This window comes from Chinchilla lanigera, unplaced genomic scaffold (genome assembly GCF_000276665.1).
Source record: "Chinchilla lanigera isolate Chin_1 unplaced genomic scaffold, ChiLan1.0 scaffold00021, whole genome shotgun sequence".
In the NCBI taxonomy this organism is placed as follows: Eukaryota; Metazoa; Chordata; class Mammalia; order Rodentia; family Chinchillidae; genus Chinchilla; species Chinchilla lanigera.
In genome coordinates this window covers 20,408,442-20,426,011 of record NW_004955422.1, presented here as the reverse complement: position 1 = coordinate 20,426,011, position 17,570 = coordinate 20,408,442, and the positions used below count along the sequence as shown (strand labels likewise).

The 17,570-nt window shown below is 54.9% G+C and overlaps 1 protein-coding gene across 1 annotated transcript; it reads right to left on the bottom strand.

The window, feature by feature from the left end:
• Positions 1–1,335: 1,335 nt before the first annotated feature.
• Positions 1,336–14,532, bottom strand: Pygm (phosphorylase, glycogen, muscle). The gene is made up of 20 exons (XM_005384564.2): positions 14,196–14,532; positions 13,068–13,169; positions 12,910–12,988; positions 12,717–12,820; positions 12,382–12,513; positions 10,564–10,675; positions 10,390–10,472; positions 9,867–10,010; positions 9,590–9,682; positions 9,245–9,391; positions 8,927–9,090; positions 8,570–8,684; positions 7,976–8,077; positions 7,688–7,835; positions 7,337–7,395; positions 7,068–7,209; positions 6,418–6,625; positions 2,640–2,774; positions 1,841–1,907; positions 1,336–1,729 (listed from the first exon to the last, which is right to left on the bottom strand). The coding sequence occupies exons 1-20, from the start codon at positions 14,436–14,438 to the stop codon at positions 1,580–1,582; spliced, it is 2,529 nt and encodes an 842-aa protein (XP_005384621.1). The 5' UTR covers positions 14,439–14,532; the 3' UTR covers positions 1,336–1,579.
• Positions 14,533–17,570: the final 3,038 nt, after the last annotated feature.

The window sequence follows — 17,570 nt, the reverse complement described above, 5'->3', positions numbered from 1 at the left end:
CGGCGCCTCCTCCACCGGGGCTCCCCCTCGCCCCGCACGCGGCGGCCCCTGCGGCAGCTTAACCCCTCCCCTGCCGCGCCGCGGGGAGGGAGGCCGGGCCGCAGGAAGGGGGCTGCGCCACGACCGACGAGGCTGAGCGAGCGCGTGGATGCGGAGGGGGAAACTAATCTCAAAGCCCCTTCCCCCACCCCGGACGGCCCCGCACCCGCCGCCCCGCTTGGGTGTTGGACGGAGGAAGCCGGGAGGGGCAGGAAGCGGACTGCGGTGGGGAAGGGGCACCCCGCCCAGCCCCCGGCCCGGGTTCCTGTTTTCAAGACAAACCGTTCCCACGGGGCGAACCCGGCCCCAGGCAGGGCGTCTTCCTGCGGGCGGGCTGCACGGGCACCTGCGCCGTGGAGGTCGGGGCGCGGGGGCAGCGGGTCCCGGTGAAAGTCTGGGGGAGGGGCTAGGACGAGATGGGAGTGTTTCGGGGAGAGGGGCCTGTGTGCTACCTGCAGCTGCGGCCTAGATGTCTGGGGGTGGGGTGAGGCGCCCCAGTTCACACCGGAGGGCCGCAGGGAGGGGGGAGGCTGCCCTCGGCTGGTGGGTTCTGCACAGCTGGGAGGCTGGAGGCCTGCGCCCCGCGAGAAGGAACTTGGGAGTGGCAGCCGCAAGCAGTTGGGGTCCCCACAAGCCGGACCTGGGGGCCCGGTAACAGTTTCCGGCTGTTTGGGTTCAAATTACACTCACTGTGAAACCCTGGGCCTCAAACCTCCCTTCTGAGGTTTGCCCCTCCCTGCCTCGTGCCAGGCAGGCAGAACACCCCCACACACACGCCTACTTCGGTCTCAGTACTGTGAGATCCAGAAACAGGGCTTCAGTAATGAGGTGGGCGACAGTGGCCGAGCCTAAATGGTCTGTGAATGCCCCCTGCCCTAACACTCCCCCGACTTTGGACCGAGCAGAGCCACCTGCTAAGAGACCCTAAAACGCCGCAGTGGGGCGGAGCTAAGGGCGGAGCCCGAAAGGCGCCAAGCATCCATAGGTCCCGCCTCCGAGAGCGCGGATCATTGTGGTCCCCAGGCTCAGCCGAAATCCAGGCTCCTAGCCCCGTGGGTCCCACCCCGGCAGACGCCCCGCCCCCGGCTAGCCAGGCCGGCCGCTGACCTAGTATGGACACAGCCCTGGGAAGAGACAAGTGGAGGGTGACGCCTGGAAAGGGGCTGAGCCTAGGCCCCGCCCCATGTCACGCCTTCCCCAGAACGCACCTGCCTGGGTTGGGGGAGATAGAGGGTGCTTGCGCAGCAGCTGGTGTGCCCGCCTAGAGTTAAAAATATTTCCCAAAAGAGAAAAGAATAAGGAGGCTCCCAATAGAATCAATTTATTGAGGAGTGGATGCAATTGGTCAGACCCTATAAATAAGAGGGATAGGGAGCCTGACGCCAAGAAGAGGGCAATGTCCATAGTCACACCGGACGCTGGTACCTAGAGGTGGGGAAAACGAGGGTTCCAAGAAGGGCTCAGAGACCTAACGCCAGTAGCCCACCCTCTGGATGAGAAGCTGGGCAGACTCAGGGCAGATGGGGTCCGGTCTGGATACTCAGATCTTCTCATCCGGGGCTGGCAGGCGCTGTCGGGAAGGCTCTACACCCCAGATCTCCCGGGCGTACTGGGCAATGGTGCGGTCGCTGGAGAACTTGCCCGAGGTGGCTATGTTCCGGATCACCATCCTTGTCCACTCCCTTGGGTTCTGCAGCAAAGGAGAGCTCTGGGTTCACTCTGCCAGCAGGACTCCCACTTTCTGCCTCATCCTAACCAGGACTGCCCAAGTCCTGCCAACCCCTGGCCCCGGACCCCTCACCTTGTACAGAGCACTGACTCTTTCCTGGCATTTAATGTAGTCCTCATAATCTGCAAAAACTTTGAACCTAGAGAGGAAAGGGAAGGTAAGAAGCTCTACAAGGTCAACAGCCAACCCCGTTCTGTCCCATTGGGACCTGGAGAATGATGCTGTTACCGAAGGAGTGTGGTGAGTGACCATTGTGGCACATGCCTGGAATCCCAACACTCAGGAGGCTGAGAGGCAGGATTATTGCCATGAGTTTGAGGCCAGCCTGTGCTCCATAGTGAGTTTAAGGCCAGCCTGGACTACAAAGCAAGACCCTGACTCAAAAAAAAAAAAAAAAAAAAAACAAAGCTGGGCATGGTGGCATTTGCCTTAATCTCAGCCCTTGGGAAACTGAGACAGGAGGATCACTGTGAGTTCAAGGCCAGCCTGGGCTTTATAGTGAACGCAAGGTCAGCCTGAACTATACAGGAAGATACTAACTCAAAGAACAAACAGCCAGGCATAGTGGCGCTTGTGCTTGCCTTAATCCCAGTACTAGGGAGGCTGAGGCAGGAGGATTGCTTCAAGTTCAAGGCCAGCCTGGGCTACATAGTGAACTCAAGACCAGCCTGAACTGCACAGTGAGACCTTACCTCAAAAAGTAAAAAAACAGAAAAAAGAAAGAAAGAAAGAAAAGTAAAGTAAAGGAAAACAAAAAACAACCCAAAGGAGCCTGGTGACAACTGCATGGACCTGTCCAACTCCCCACCCCCACCAAAGCTCTGCTCAGCCCAGCATCCCAGCTGCGTGGTGGCCTGGCCAGCTGGCTCACCGATCATGGTGCATGAGCATGTTGACAATGTCCTTGAACAAGTCTGGCTGTTTAGGGGAGAAAAAGCCGCTGCTCAGCTGCTCGATGATCTGCCGGAGCTCAGGAATTCGGTCGTAGTACTCCTGGGCATTGTACCTGTGGGACAGAGCTGGATCAGCTGGCGCCTTCTCCAGAGATCTGGAACATCCCAAGCCTCAGCCTGCCGCTGACTTCTCTGGAGCTGCCGCCCAAACCCACTCTGGAGGTCCTTCCTCGCCAGTCCCCTGCCTTCCCTGCTCAGCTTTTCCTCCCCCACTTTGTGGATGAAGAAACTCAAGTCTGGAGGAGACAAAAAGGTAAGGCTTAAAAAGCCAAAGCCCCCAAGCAAGGGCTCTTACACTCATACCACCACCGTGTAGCCTCTGTGATAGGCTGGGGTTGAGGTGTAGCTCAGGTCCCTGCCTACCAAGCACAAGGCCCTTGGTTCCATTCCCAGCACCACCCAAAAACGATCATGAATATCTTTTCTGCCCTACTATTCCAAACCCATCCCCGGCCTAGCCGTTGGCTCTAGGAGGCACCAATAGACAAATCCTCAGGGAGGGCCTCTTAGGCCCAGAAGGTCTAACCAAGCTCATCACAGGCCTCGTGCCAACCTTCCTTCACTTGTTGATTTTTTTTTTTTTTTTTTGAGACAGAGTTTTTGAGACAGAGTATGTAGTGCAGGCAGCCCAGCAGGCCTCCAGTTCACTGTATGGCTCAGGTGAGCCTCAAGCTCATGATCCTCATACCTCAGCCTCTGGAATTATAAGCATGCATCACCACAGCCAACTTGCCTCCACTATCTAGGGCAGCACAACCCCTCCCTCAAGACCCCGCCACCCTGCCAGCCTGGTCCCCTTCGCTGAATGTCCCCTTCCCATGGGAAATCAAGGCCTCCTTCCTGTCTCTGACCCCAGTCCCCTGAGCTGCTCAACCTCAGGTGACTCCTCTGCACTATGGTGTCAGCCCCCACACTGGTCCCCACCTGCCTCCTGTAGCCCAGCCTTCAGCCTGCAGCCGGAATTATTCTGATGCCTGGGCCTAAACACAGGGGACTTTGCTCAAAACATCTCACGGCTTCCTTTTCCCCAAAGGACAGTCTGCATTTTCTAGTCAAGCCCCACAGAAGTTCCTTACAGTATTGGGTGCCAGCTCTCCAAAGCCGTTGATGAAAGCATAATGGTACCAACTTTGTGGGAAGCAATTTGACAATCTATGTCAGAGCCTCCAAAACTCCTACTTGGCTGGGTACAGTGCTATATGCCTGTAACCCTATCTGTTCTGGAGGCTGAGGCAGGTGGATCATGAGTTCTAGGACAGCCTGGACGATTAAGTGTGACCCTATTTCAAAAAGTAAAAAGGGTTAGGGATATAGCTCAGTGGTAGAACACCCCTTCAGTTTGATTACTAGTAAAAAAAATAAACTCATTCTTGACCCACCCATATACAGTATTCTAATTCTTTTAAGGAAATAATCAGAGCTGTAGATATATAGATGTAAAAGGTTGCTCATTGAAGTAATATTTAGACTAACAGGCTAAATCAACTTTAATGCCCAGCCATATGGAATTGGTTAAATAATATAGCAGTTAGCCAAGCATGGTGCCACACACCCCTGTAATCCCAGCACTTGGGAGGTTGAGGCAGGAGGATTGCCTCGAGTTCAAGGCTAGCCCAGGCTACATAGTGAGTTCAGGACCAGCCTGAACTATATAGGGAGACCCTGTCTCAAAAAAACAAATAAGACTGAGAATGTAGCTAAATATAAAGCCCTGGAGTCAATCCTCAGTACTGCAAATGCTAATATTACTGCTACTAATAATAATAATATGACATGTCCATAGGATGCAATACTATATGATTTTTTTTTAAAACAGGGTCTGGCTGTGTAGCCCAGGCTAGCCTTGAACTCAGCCTCCCAAGTGCTGGAATTATTGGGGTGTGCTACCACATCTGGCATGTATGATTTTTGTTTGTTTGTGACAGGGTCTCACTGTATAGTTCAGACTGGCCTTGAACTCACTATGGAGCCCAGGCTGGCCTCAGGAATCCTCCTGCCTCAGCCTCCCAAGTGCTGGGAGTATAGGGGTGCAGCACCACACTCGGCACTATATGAATATTTACATTTTGGAGGCACACATCTGTAATTCCAGAACTTTGGGAGGCTGAGACAAGAGGAACACAAGTCTGCACTCAGGCTAGGCAACCTGGTGACTTAGCAAGATCCTGTCTCAAAAAACAAAATAAGGGCCAGGGATATAGCATAGCAGCACAGTGCCTGCCTGGCAAGCATGAGGTCCTGAGTTTGATTCCTGGTACCAAAAAAAAAAATCAAAAAACAAAATAAAAATTTTGCTGGGAGCCAGGTGTGGTGTAGCTCAGTACAAAGGGCCTGGGTTTAATCCCTAATTCTGAAAACAAAAAACCTAGCTTTAAACCCGCTATGAGAATATGGGTTTTTTTGTTTTTGTCTTCTTGAGACAGTGTCTCACTATGCAGTTCAGGCTGGCCTTGAGCTCACGTTGTAGCCCAGGCTGGTCTTGAACTTGCAACCATCCTCCTGCCTCAGCCTCCCAAGTACTGGGATTACAGGCGTGCGCCACCATGCCTGGCAGCTATAAGAATATGGATGGCAGTTATTTTATTCCTTCTTGTTTTGTATTTTTCTAACTAATGAACAGATGTTACTTTTATGATAATCATATTTAAAAATAAATTTTGCTGAGCTAGGCATGGTGATGCATGCCTGTAATCCCAGCACTCAGGAGGCTAAGGCAGGAGGATTGCTGTGAGTTCGAGGTCAGCCCAGGCTACATAGTGAGTTCAAGGCCAGCCTGGATTACATAGCGGGACCTTGTCTCAAAAAAACAAAAAAGCAGGGCATAGTGACACACGCCTGTAATCCCAACACTCTGTAATCCCAGCACTCGGGAGGCTGAGGCAGGAGGATGGTTGTGAGTTTGAGACCAGCCTGGGCTACAAAGTGAGCTTGGTGCCAGTCTGAACTGCATAGTGAGATCCTGTCTCAAAAAGACAAATAAAAATAAAAATAATAAATAAATAAATAAATAAATTTTGCCAGGAAGAGGTAAGTACATGGCTGTAATCCCAGAATTTAGGCGGCTGAGGCAGAAGAATCACAAGTTCGAGGCCAGCCTGGGCTGCGCAGTAAGCTGCAGGCTGACCTGAGCTACATAGCCAGGTTCAAAGAAAATTGTCAGGAAACTGTCTCCTCTGCCATGGTTTTCCAGGAACTAACTTTTTTTTGGTTTTTTGTTTGTTTTTGTCTTTTTGAGACAGGGTCTCACTATGCAATTCAGGCTGGTCTTGAACTCACTTTGTAGCCCAGGCTGGCCTCAAACTCACACTGATTCTCCTGCGTCAGCCTCCTGAGTGCTGGGATTACAACTGAGTACCAGCACGACCAGCTCTCTCCTTCCATTCTGTGTTACTTCTTTCATCCTATTAAATGTATTGGCTGTAAGCTCCCCCAGATTCTAGAGGGCAAAGGATGTAGGCTTAGTGGCAGAGCACTTGCCTAGCATACATGAAACTCTGGGTTCAATCCCCAGTGCCACCAAAATTTGGAAAAAAAAAAAAAAAAGAGTTTTTCAGAATCCTGATAGCCACAGCTAATACTGTGCATGGCCCTGACCAGGCTTCCCACGCGCACCACGAATGACCAGCCCTTCTCCAGCAGCCATGCCGCAGTCCTCCTGCCCACAAACCCTGAGCCGTGGGTGCCTTGACAGCATACCCTCTCTGGTCAAGCCTTTCCACATCCTCCACCCGCATGCCAAAGATGAAGAAGTTCTCCTCTCCCGCCTCTTCTGCCATCTCTACATTGGCCCCATCCATGGTGCCAATTGTCAGAGCCCCGTTGAGCATGAACTTCATGTTGCCAGTGCCTGAGGCCTCGGTGCCCGCGGTGGAGATCTGCTCAGAGAGGTCAGCGGCCGGGATCACTGGAGGACAGCAGCAGGGGACAAGGTCAACTCAGGGAACTCTCCAGCCCCAGTTGGGCTAGGCTGGCCCTGGGCATGGCCAGATGCAGAGTCCCCTCCACCCCAACCATCCTCACCAACTCACCACCACCACTCCAGTCCTCACCACCTTCTTGCCAGCCTCATCCTTCTGCCTCTTTTTTTTTTTTTTGTACCAGGAATTGAACTCAGGGCCTCGAGCTTGCAGGGCTGCTGCTGCCCTGCTGAGCTGTATCCCATGCTCTTGTTGCATCTTGAATACTTGGAATCCAGCCTGCACCCTGTGTCCATTTCCCCCAAATTTCACCCTGTACTACCTATAATCAATCCCATCAGAGGGACATCCTCACCCAGGATGGCTTGTTAATACCTCTCCTGGGGCCCAGTCCATCTGAGCCTCTGAGGTCCCTGTGGGAGTACCTACCTTTTTCAGCCAGCGAGACGCGATAGTTCTCCAGGAAGATCACGCGAAGGCGGTCTCCCACCACCGGGTCATGGTTCACCACGTCCCCAATAGCAGTGATGAGTCTGATGATCATCTTGGCCATGTGGTAGCCGGGAGCGGCCTGCAGGGCACAGTGTAGGCTCAGCATTGAGGCCTTTGCCACATGCACGACCTGTCCTACAGCTCGGCCAGGATTATTCCACTGGATGTCCGCAGCCCAGAGCCCTGGTGCAGGTCCAGCTTCTTACCTTGCCTCCGATCATCACAGTCCGTGGCACAACAAACTTGTTAGGCTCCTTCTTGATCCCTGTGGAGAAGAGAAGGACAGAGTTAGCCAGCTTTTCTCCCTGGATAGGAGTTCCCTGATGGGACCCTGGTAGCCAGTGTCCATGCTGGGAGGCAGTAGCCAGTATTGCCCCAATCACTTGCTCTGTGGCTGTCACTTCCCCCTCTCTGAGCCTCGGTTTGGCCATCTATGGAATGGAGTCAGTTCCTTATCCTAAGAGTTGTCACCGGGCCAAGGAGCTACGGATCAGTCAGGGGTGGCATCCTGGGAGGGACACGGGAAGACCAAGGCATGTAGTGGCCCTGCCGCTCACGGTTGTACAGGGTGATGACGTGGAGGCAGTTGAGGAGCTGGCGCTTGTATTCATGGATCCGTTTCACCTGGATGTCGAAGAGCGAGTTGGGGTTGATGTGGACTTTGTACTCTCTCTCCAGGTACGCCGAGAACTTCAGTTTGTTTTCCTGCACGGAGGGGAAGGAGAAGGCTCACCAACAGCCTTCAGCTTCAAGACATCAAAGGTCCCTGGCCCAGATGTCGGCCCCTCCCACACTCCCCACCTGCCAGCCCTGGCCCACGTGGCCCAGGCTGTGATACTGCTCACCTGCTTCACTTTGGCCACGTCCCTAATAAAGGCTTCATCGTCCACATAGGAGAGCAGTTTGCGTAGCTGGTCCAAGTCCGAGATGTACTCCTCCCCGATGCGCTGTGGGCAGGCAGCTCTCAGTCAAGCCCACTCCCTCTGTCACCCTTCTCCCAGACACAGAGGTCCCTTTCCAACTCAGCTGGGCCCTGCCACCCAGCTCTTGGAGCTTCTCATCCCCCACCTGCCATCCCGTCTGAACTCTGACGGCTGCCCCAGCCGGCTCCAGCAGGCCTCCCTGGCTTCCTGGCCTTGTTCTCACGTTGGCAAGACCTCAAGTCCCCCCACCAGACATCTGGGGACTGCAGTCTCGTTTCAGATGGGACCCACTGATGACCCCTCGCTCCTTAGACCAGGACCTCCAGCAGACTGGCCTCTGTAGCCAGGGCCCCAAGAGCCCAGAGGCCACATGCATGCAAAAGGTCCCCCGCAGCCAGAGGAACACAGGACAGGATGGATTTCAGCCCTCAGCGGGGTCCTTGTACTGTGAGCTCCCTGCGCAGCCATACTCGCGCGATCCTCGCAGTGTCCTGTGGTGGCCTTACGGGCTCTCACCTCGGCAATGACCTCTGCCAGCCCAGGGTTACACAGAACCAGCCAGCGTCGGGGAGTGATGCCGTTGGTCTTATTCTGGAATTTATGAGGCTCCAGCTCGTAGAAGTCCTTGAAACTGCAAGATGGAGTGGGATGAGGGTCACCACTCACCCCTGCAAGGACCCTCTGCCCAGAAGCCCCTAGTTCTTCCTGAAAGGGGCTTCTCCTGGGGGATGCAGACCTCTGGGAGGTGCAGGTCCTGTTAGAGGGGGTCATGGGGACAGGACTATACTGGAAGGGGCTGTGGTGCCTGAGAGCACACACCACCTGTGGGCGGGACCAGCTACAGGAGGCTGCGGGGCTGGAGGATGGGCTCACATGGTCTTCTTGAGGATCTCAGAGTGGATGCGAGCCACGCCATTGACTGCGTGCGAGCCGGCGATGCACAGGTGTGCCATGTTGATGCGCTTCACTGCACCCTCCTCCACTAGTGACATGCGCCGCAGCCGGTCTACGTCCCCAGGGAAGGTGGCCGCCACCCTCTGTGCCCAGAAGAGCCCAGAACTAGCACCAGAGCCCAAACACCCTGGTCCCAAGCCCCAAGGCTCTGCTCAGAGCTGTGCCCACACCCGAGGCCCCGGATCCTGGCTGGCCACCTTTCAACTGCCCACTGGTCATGCCGCCTCCCAGGCTCACATTCAGGAAGCGCTGGTTGATCTCATAGATGATCTGCAGGTGCCGGGGCAGCAGTGTCTCCATGAGGTGTACGGGCCAGCGCTCCAGGGCCTCGGGCAGCACCGTGTGGTTGGTGTAGGCGCAGGTCTTGACTGTTATGTCCCAGGCCTGGCACATGGGGTGGGGAGTAGGATGCCAGGCCTGAGCCCTGGGCTGTCCACACTGCAGCACACAGGGCCTGCACTGCAGAGCCGGGTTCCAGGCCTCCTGCCCCAGGCCTCATGCTCCTTGTTCACTCCCTTCACTTTCCTACTTTCCAAACTGGGAAGGATCCTGAGGCAGAGAGGTTGAGGCTCCCAAACCTACCTTATCCCAGTCTAGCCGCTCCAGATCCACAAGAACCCTCATCAGCTCAGGGATGGCCAAAGACGGGTGGGTGTCATTGAGCTGGATGGCCACCTGCATGGGAGGGGCTCGCAGTCAGACAGGGCACCAAGCAAGAGCTATAGTGACCGTCCTTGGCCTCTTTGGAGGGCCCCAGAAGGCCTGTGGCTGCTCTGGGCAGAGGAGCTTGTGGGGACAGCTGGGGGGCAGCAGACAAAAGAGGAAGGCTCAGGCTGTTTGAAGACCCCAGGCAGGGTACCTTATCTGGGAAGGCGTCGAAGTTTGTGCGCACAGGATCACGGCTGCCGAACTTGGAGGACTTGAAACGCCGGATGATATCCTGGAGGGTGGCGGCTACTACGAAGTACTCCTGCTTCAGCCGCAGCTCCTTCCCCTCAAAGAACTAGGGACAGCACAAGGCAGGTGGAGCTCATGTGCCAGGGGTGTCCCCTAGACCACTGCAGGTATGGCCAGGAGAGACCCCACCCACACAAAAACACAGCTCCCTAAACTGCACCCCACTAAGCCCCATGAGTCTTACCTCCACTAAGTAATAGTGGTGGGGGATGGTGTCACAAGTGGGGGCACAAAAAGACCGAGTATTATGGGTGTCACCACCTGCCTCCCTAGGATTCAAGTGTCCTCCCACTCAAAGGACTTGGGCCAGGGGAACAGGCACACAGGGCCAGCAATCTGCCCTGGTGTGAGGAAGGCGGCAGCAGCTCCCCGATCCCTCTCCCAAGGACTCAGGCTTCCAGCCCCCATCCCAAAGGGTGACGCACGTTATCGTTGGGGTACAGGACACGAGAGATGTTCTCGGCCAGATTTCGGTCCAGCACAGCCTGGATGTAGCCACCAATATTGACTGAGGGACAAAGGCGAACAGGTCAAGCTGAGGCTGAGCTCAGGCCAGGCAGGGGCTGGGCAGGCTGCTGACTAGCAGCAGATGAACTCACAGTCCTTGAGGTTGAAGTCATTGGGCGCTTTGGCAGACCAGAGGCGCATGGTGTTGACAACATTGTTTCGGTAGCCAGGCACAGGTGTGTCGTAAGGCATGGCCAATACCACCTGTGAGGGGCATCAGAGTCAGGAGCCGGACAGGCTGCCCCAGGAGGGGGCAGCCCTAGGCACCTGCTTCGTCTGTCGAATGGGGCCTCACTCATCTGCAGGAGAACTCAAGAGATTGTTCCTGAATTCTGCTAACTCCCAACCTCAAGTTCTTGTCCCAGCACTGTGAGCAAACTGCATAACCTCTCTGAACCTCTCCTATAAAAAGAGGATATCCAGCCAGGCGTGGTGGCGCACTCCTGTAATCCCAGCACTCAGGAGGCTGAGGCAGGAGGATCATTGCAAGTTCGAGGCCAGCCTGGACTACGAAGTGAGCACAAGACCAGCCTGAACCTGCATATCGAGACCCTGTCTCAAAAAGACCAAAACAAACAAACAAACAAACAAAATAGAGGATATCCCCCAACTTTTCTCCAGGCGCCCCCAACTCGTTTGTTTATTCAAACTATCATGAGGATTATGGGGAGAAGCAGAGCTATAAGCTCAGAGCCCTAGGTGGAGCTCACTCAGCAGGGATGGGGCTAAGCCTCCAACCTGGCTTGGGCAAAAGCAAGGGAACACATTATTATCATCATCATCATCATCAACATCATCTTTTTTGTTTGTTTGTTTGCTTTTTTGTTTTTTTGAGACTGGGTCTCACTATGTAGTTCAGGCCGGCCTTAAACTCACTATGTAGCCCAGGCTGACCTCAAATTCACAGCGATTTTCCTGCCTTAGCCTCCTGAGTGCAGGGATTATAAGCATGTGCCACCAGGCCCAGTGAGGAGACACTCTGGATTCCTGAGAGGCTGATGGAGGCCAGGTGAATTGAAGAGGTCACAGAGGTCAAATCTATCTAGAGGTCTTTTGTCTGGGTGACCACTTGACTAATTAGCAGATTAGCAGTGACTAGTGCTGGCCCCACCTCCCACAACTAGCAAGCTTCGTCTCCCTTCCCTGTAGAATGTAGAGCAGTTTGGAAGCTGCAGCCAAAAAGAGCCAGGGCTCTGGCCTTTTAGCCAGAGCAGCATGCGCCAGGCTGCCCACCAGCTTCCGCCTAGTAAGAGTGGACGAACACCCAGTTCTGAAAGCTTAGAGGTTCTGTACAGCCCACCTGGAGGCTGAGGACCTGCAGCCACAGAAAGGGGATTATCTGAACAGGGCCTGGACACCTGCTTGGGCTTTAGGCTCCCTCTAACTTGCTGTGTGACCTTGAACAAGTCAGTTGCAAGTCTGGAACACTTAATTGCCTCCCTGTTTCCTTTATGGACTGTTATCTTGCTTTTCTGCAGCCCCAAGATCAGATGTGCAGTGGAAATTGAAGTCACTGCGATAGTCCTTTGTTTTGTTTTATTTTTGCTTTTTGTTTTGAGACAGGGTCTCTATGCGGTTGGGGCTGGCCTTGAATTCACTATTCAGCCTAGGCTGGCCTCAAACTTGCAGCGATCCTCCTGCCTCAGCCTGCTGAGTGCTGGGATTACAGGCTTATAGGCATGTGCCACCACACCTGGCTACTTCTAGGCTTTGACCTTGGCCTGGCCTCTGTGACCCTGACTCAAGCCTCACCTCTGGCCCTGTGTTACCTTGTATAATGTCACTTAACATCTCTGAGCCTCAGTGGCTTCCGTTGGTAAATAGCACTGAGTCCAGTAGCCTCTGGGCTACTGCAAACACTTTCTCCCTGCAAACACTTTCTCCTCTGCCCAGCCCTTCCTCATCCTCACCTGCGTGTCCACCCACTTGGCCCCCTGGCTGGTGTGCTCCACATGGCCATAGAAGTGCACGGGCAACGTGAACTCGGGACGGGCCTTCTCCCAGGGGTTTCCATAGCGAAGCCAGTCGTCAGCCTCTTCCATCTGCACCAAAGGCACACAGGGGAGAGGAAGGCATCGTCAGACCCAGACTTTCAGGCTACAGCAGGGACATGGTAAGTCTCAAGCAGGCCACAGGTCACCAGCTGACTTTAGGGCAAGGGAGAGGGGCAAGGACGTGCTCCTGAGAGCAGGGGCAGGTTCTGGACCCGTCCTTCGATGGATTATACAATAGGCAGGCTGCTCACCTGCCAGCCCCCGCTGATCTTCTGGTTAAAAATCCCAAACTCATAGCGGATCCCGTAGCCATAGGCGGCCAGGCCCAGGGTTGCCATGGAATCCAGAAAGCAGGCTGGGGGTGTCGGGGAGGTAGATGTCAGGGTCCCAGCAGAAGGAATCCTCTGTCCCCTACCTCACCCCCCCGCCCTGCAAGCTGCCTACCTGCCAGCCGGCCAAGGCCTCCATTGCCCAGCCCTGCATCCTCCTCGATTTCTTCCAGCTCCTCCATGTCCAGGCCCAGCTGGGGGGACAGGTGGCAGCAGTCAGTGTCAAGTGCCTTCAGGAGAACCCCCCAATGCTTAAGGCTCACACTCCCACACCTGGTAGGTGGCCTCATCACAGGCGTTCTCCAAGGCCAGGTTCACCATGGTGTTCTGTAGCGTCCGTCCCATGTAGAACTCCAAAGACAAGTAGTAGATCCTCTGCCCAGAGACAGACGGAGTGACAGGGAAGCAGGGTCAGGGTCGCCCACTGACATTCAGCCAGGCCCAGCTGGGCCTGAATGATTTCTCACCCTCTTGCCCAACTCTCAGGTTCCAGTCTGTCCCATCTGCGTCCCCAGTTTTTTTCTCCCTACTTAGAGGAACCATTTTAGACTTTAGAGCCCAACAGGTAAGGCCCTAATCCCAACATTCTCCTCACTTTGGACTAAGGCTTTTTTTCTCTGGCCTCAATTTCCCCATCCAGAGAATGGGGCTGGCCAGAACTGCCTCGGGATAAGGTGCTTGGAGAGATGGGTTCTCCTTCCATCACACACATACCCCAACAGCCCATCAGGGGATCAGGACATCTAGAAGCACTTTCACGTGCTCCCTAAGAGGGCAAAGCCCAGGGGGAAAAAAAAAATCCTTTGTTCAAGGTCACACACACAATGACTCAGGGCCGGAGACTGCTGTCACCGGCCCATGCAGGACCCAGGTCCTCTTTGGCTTCGAGCTTAAAGGCCCAAGAAGCAGATGGAGCAGACAGCAGATAGGAGGATGCTCGAAGTGCCTGGCCTCCCTGATTCCTGGGTCCCCTCCCGGCCCCTCCCCCACTGCCAGTGTGGGGTGTTAGGTTGCTGACATTTACCACTGACCCACCAGACACTTGATCCCTGCCGCCCCAGCCTTACCCCGCCCATGGCATAGGCATACCACGCACACATTTGATGACACGTACCTCTACCCTGGGTCCAAGCCAGGCCACAAGCGTCTTCCTGCCCACCAGCGACCCTCCTACCTTTTCTGAGTGAGAGCTAAGCCTTTGCAAGCAGCCTTCATGCCCTCAGCAACCCCTTCCCAGTCCCATCTCTCTCCCCGTATTGCCCCAGCAACCCTTGCTCCTGGCTCCCTTGGGTCCCCCAACTCCAAGACCCTGGAGCAGCCACTTCTTTTGCTGCAGAAACCCACAATCTCCAAGCTCCCGAGCAGGAAGCCCCAGCCAGCCCCTTCCCCACCCTGCAACACCTTGGGGTCCTTCTCATAGTAGTGCTGCTGAGTGCGAATCCAGCGCCCCACAAGGTGGTCGCGTACAGTGTGGGCCAGCGCAAAGTAGTAGTCTCGAGGGGTGGCCACGTTGCGGTCCTTGACCAGCGTGAAGTGGAGGTGTCGGTTGAAGTTCTTTTTCAGATCAGTCACATTCTCCACACCGGCCAGGCCGCGCACACTGATCTGCTTTCTCCTCTCCTGGTCTGATAGGGGCCGGGACATGGCTGCGGGAGGGTAGGCTGCGCTGGTGGACGAGTAGACAGAGGGACAGCCTCGAGGTGCCTCCAGCCAGGGAGTGGAGCTCCGGAGCAGTGAGGGGATTTAAAGCCAGGCTCTGGGCGGCATGCCCCGCCTTCCCCACCCACCAGGGAGGGTCTTGGCTAGGCCACTCAGGGAGCTATTTTGGGGACAAGAAGAGAGGAGGGGTGGGAGGGGCGAGCTCTCCGTGGGCCAGGCCTGGTCTTGCCTGTTCACGGCCTGTGGTGGCCCACTTCCCCCAGGCTTTGCAAACATGGGCCTCTGTCTTCTGTCCCCCGTCCCTGCCTTTTGCAGTGTTGGACAGAAGATGCTGCAGGCAGAGTGCAAGAATGGGAGGCCTAAAGCTTGACTGGAGCTGACCGGCTGTGTAACTTTGGCAGAAGTGTCCCCCAGCCTGGGTCCTTCTCTGGGTATACATATGTGAAGGGTGGGACTAAGCTCGGCATGTAGTGCACGCCTATAGTCCCAGTGCTAAGGAGGATGAGGCGGGGGATCACTTTGAGTTCCAGGTCAGGCTGAGCTACATCGTAAGACCCTGTCTCAAAAAAACAAAAACAAAAACAAAGGATGGGACTGGATTGTAGGGTTTCAGTGAGGGTTCTGGGAGACGCTGAGAAAGGGGATGCCATGGGGGCAGATCTCAGGAGGACTACTCGGGGGCTCTAGACATGCTCTCCCTTTGTTGGGGCAGCAGGGCTTGCGTTCAGCATCTGCCTGAGTGCACAGACTGGACGGGAGCTCTGGTCAAGTTCATCGCGGTAGCTCTCTCTGGAGTGGGGGGTGGGGCACTGTCAGTAGCTACACCCATGTGGGGAGGCCAGGGCCTTGCACAGAAGATGTGAGGCCAGCATAGAGGGCATTGCGCAGCTGAGAGGAGAGGCACCAAGCTCCTGGGTTCCAGGGGATCCTATGAGGGAGGTCGTCCGAGGCAGGGCCACTGGCCTCACCCCAACCCCCACCTGGCCCAGCAGCTCTGAGCTCCCCCTGTTGCTGTCCCTCAAGGAGCTCTAAAGTGACCTTTTTCAAGGGGATGGTCAGATTACAGGGCAGCGCTGGCTGGGCCTCCCACCTGGAGCAGAGGCCTCTGGGAATGGTAGTCCCGCAGGCCCACAGGGTAGGAGAAACTCAAGTCTTCCCCATACTCATGACATGGGCCAATGGTACTGTGGTCTCCTGGAGACCCACCTGTTGGGTAGGTGACTGAGGTTCTCTCTTACCCCTTCCTCCCACCCAGGGCCATTTGCAGAGGAGGCTGCTTTTTTTTTTTTTTTTTTTTTGCTTTTTATTTATTGGTAGTTTACATATATGTAACAACAACATTCATCATCCTTTTCCCCCCGCCTGAACAGAGCCTCGCTATGCAGTCAAGGCTGGGCCTGGACCCTGTGTGGCCCAAGCTGGCAACTCAGGACCCTCCTACCTCAACCTCCCAAATGCTGGGATTACAGGCATGGGCCACCACACCTGGGCTGGGCAGAGGGTTAGTGGGTCAGGATTTTGCAGCTAAGAGCTCTTATAAAATAAGCTGTAAAAATAAATAAATAAGCTGTGTTCTGTATCTTCCTGCCACCTCCATGTGTGGCCTGGTTACTTGAGGCCCTCCCTTCCAAGGCTTTGACTGTTCTCTAATCACTGTTCATGTCCTAGGCCCAGTACTGACTTGTGTGATCTCAGAGTAGCTGCTTTACCCGAGCCTTGCTCTCCTATTATTATTTATTTTTTGTTTGTTTGTTTTTTGTACTGGGAACCAAACTCCGGACCTCAGACCTCAAACTGGCCAGGCAGGCACTGTGCCACTGAGCTAAATCCCCGGCCCCTTTTTTTCTGTTGAGACAGGGCCTCACTTCGTAATTCAGGCTGGCTTGAAACTAAACCAGCCTGGCCTCAAACTCACAGCAATCCTCCTGCCTCAGCCTTCTAAGTGCTGGGATTACAGGTATGCGCCACCATGCTCATTAAATTTATACTCTCACCCACCTGCTGCCTCTGAATATTGTGGGCAGACACTAGATTCTGCTTTTTGAGAAAATAGACCCAGGACTTTTTTTCAAAAGCTGGCTGGGTCCCCCAGGGTGGCCTGTTGAGTACTGGCTGTTCTGCTACAGGGGCCAAGGAAGCAAATCAGAGGCCTGGGCAGCTGCAGGATGCTATTGAGCCTGGTTCCTGGACTGCCAGGCTGTTTCTGAGAACTTTCTGAGCCGTAGCAGACCCGCCCCCTGGCCCTGGCATCACCAGCTATGTGTGAGCCAATCTGCACATTCTGCTCTACCCCTACCCCCACCCCCAGACGCACTGCCTGCTGGTGCTCCTTGGGGACAGGTTTCCACATAGACCAGCAAGACAACACTGAAGGATGCCTGCACATGTAGTGGGAACTGGAACTTTTCTGTACCTTTTTGTTTGCCCTTGCTAGGGATGGAACCAAGACCACTGAACTGCACCCCGTGATCCTATACATTGCATTTCCACAAAGAATGCCTGGCAGCTGTCTCTGCACTTCCTAACTGCACCCTCAGCCTCCACCGCACCACACCCTCCAAGCACCTGGCCTCTGGGGTGGCTCTGGCCTGCACTGCCTCCTGGAGGGTTGCTATGGACAGAGCTCAGATTTCTTGGGAGATAAGCCATACCACTCACCCAGGCTTGTCCCCACACATCCAAACTTGCATACCGCCCCCTACTGCCTCCCAGACTTCACGGTCCGGTTGCCATCTTGAGACCAAGTTAACCCCACTGTCCCAGCCACCAGCCCCTCAGTCACCTCAGCACCTACCTCCTGCATTACAGGCTCTAATCCAGCTGTCCTGGCCTCATTCCCAGAGCTATTTGGTTTTTTGTTTTTGCTTTTTTGAGACAAGGCCTATGTAGTCCAGGCTGGCCTCAAACTCAGTGATCCTCCTGCCTTAGCCTCCCAAGTGCTGGATTACAGATGTGTACCAAGCCTGGTACTATTCACGCTTTAGACATCTCAGTGCTCTATGTAGTTCAGGCTGCCCTCGGACTTGCAATCTTCTGGCCTCAGCCGCTGGAGTGCCAGGATTACAGGCATGCACCACCCACTGGGCCTTCCAGATAGCTTTCTCGTGAGTTTTCAGG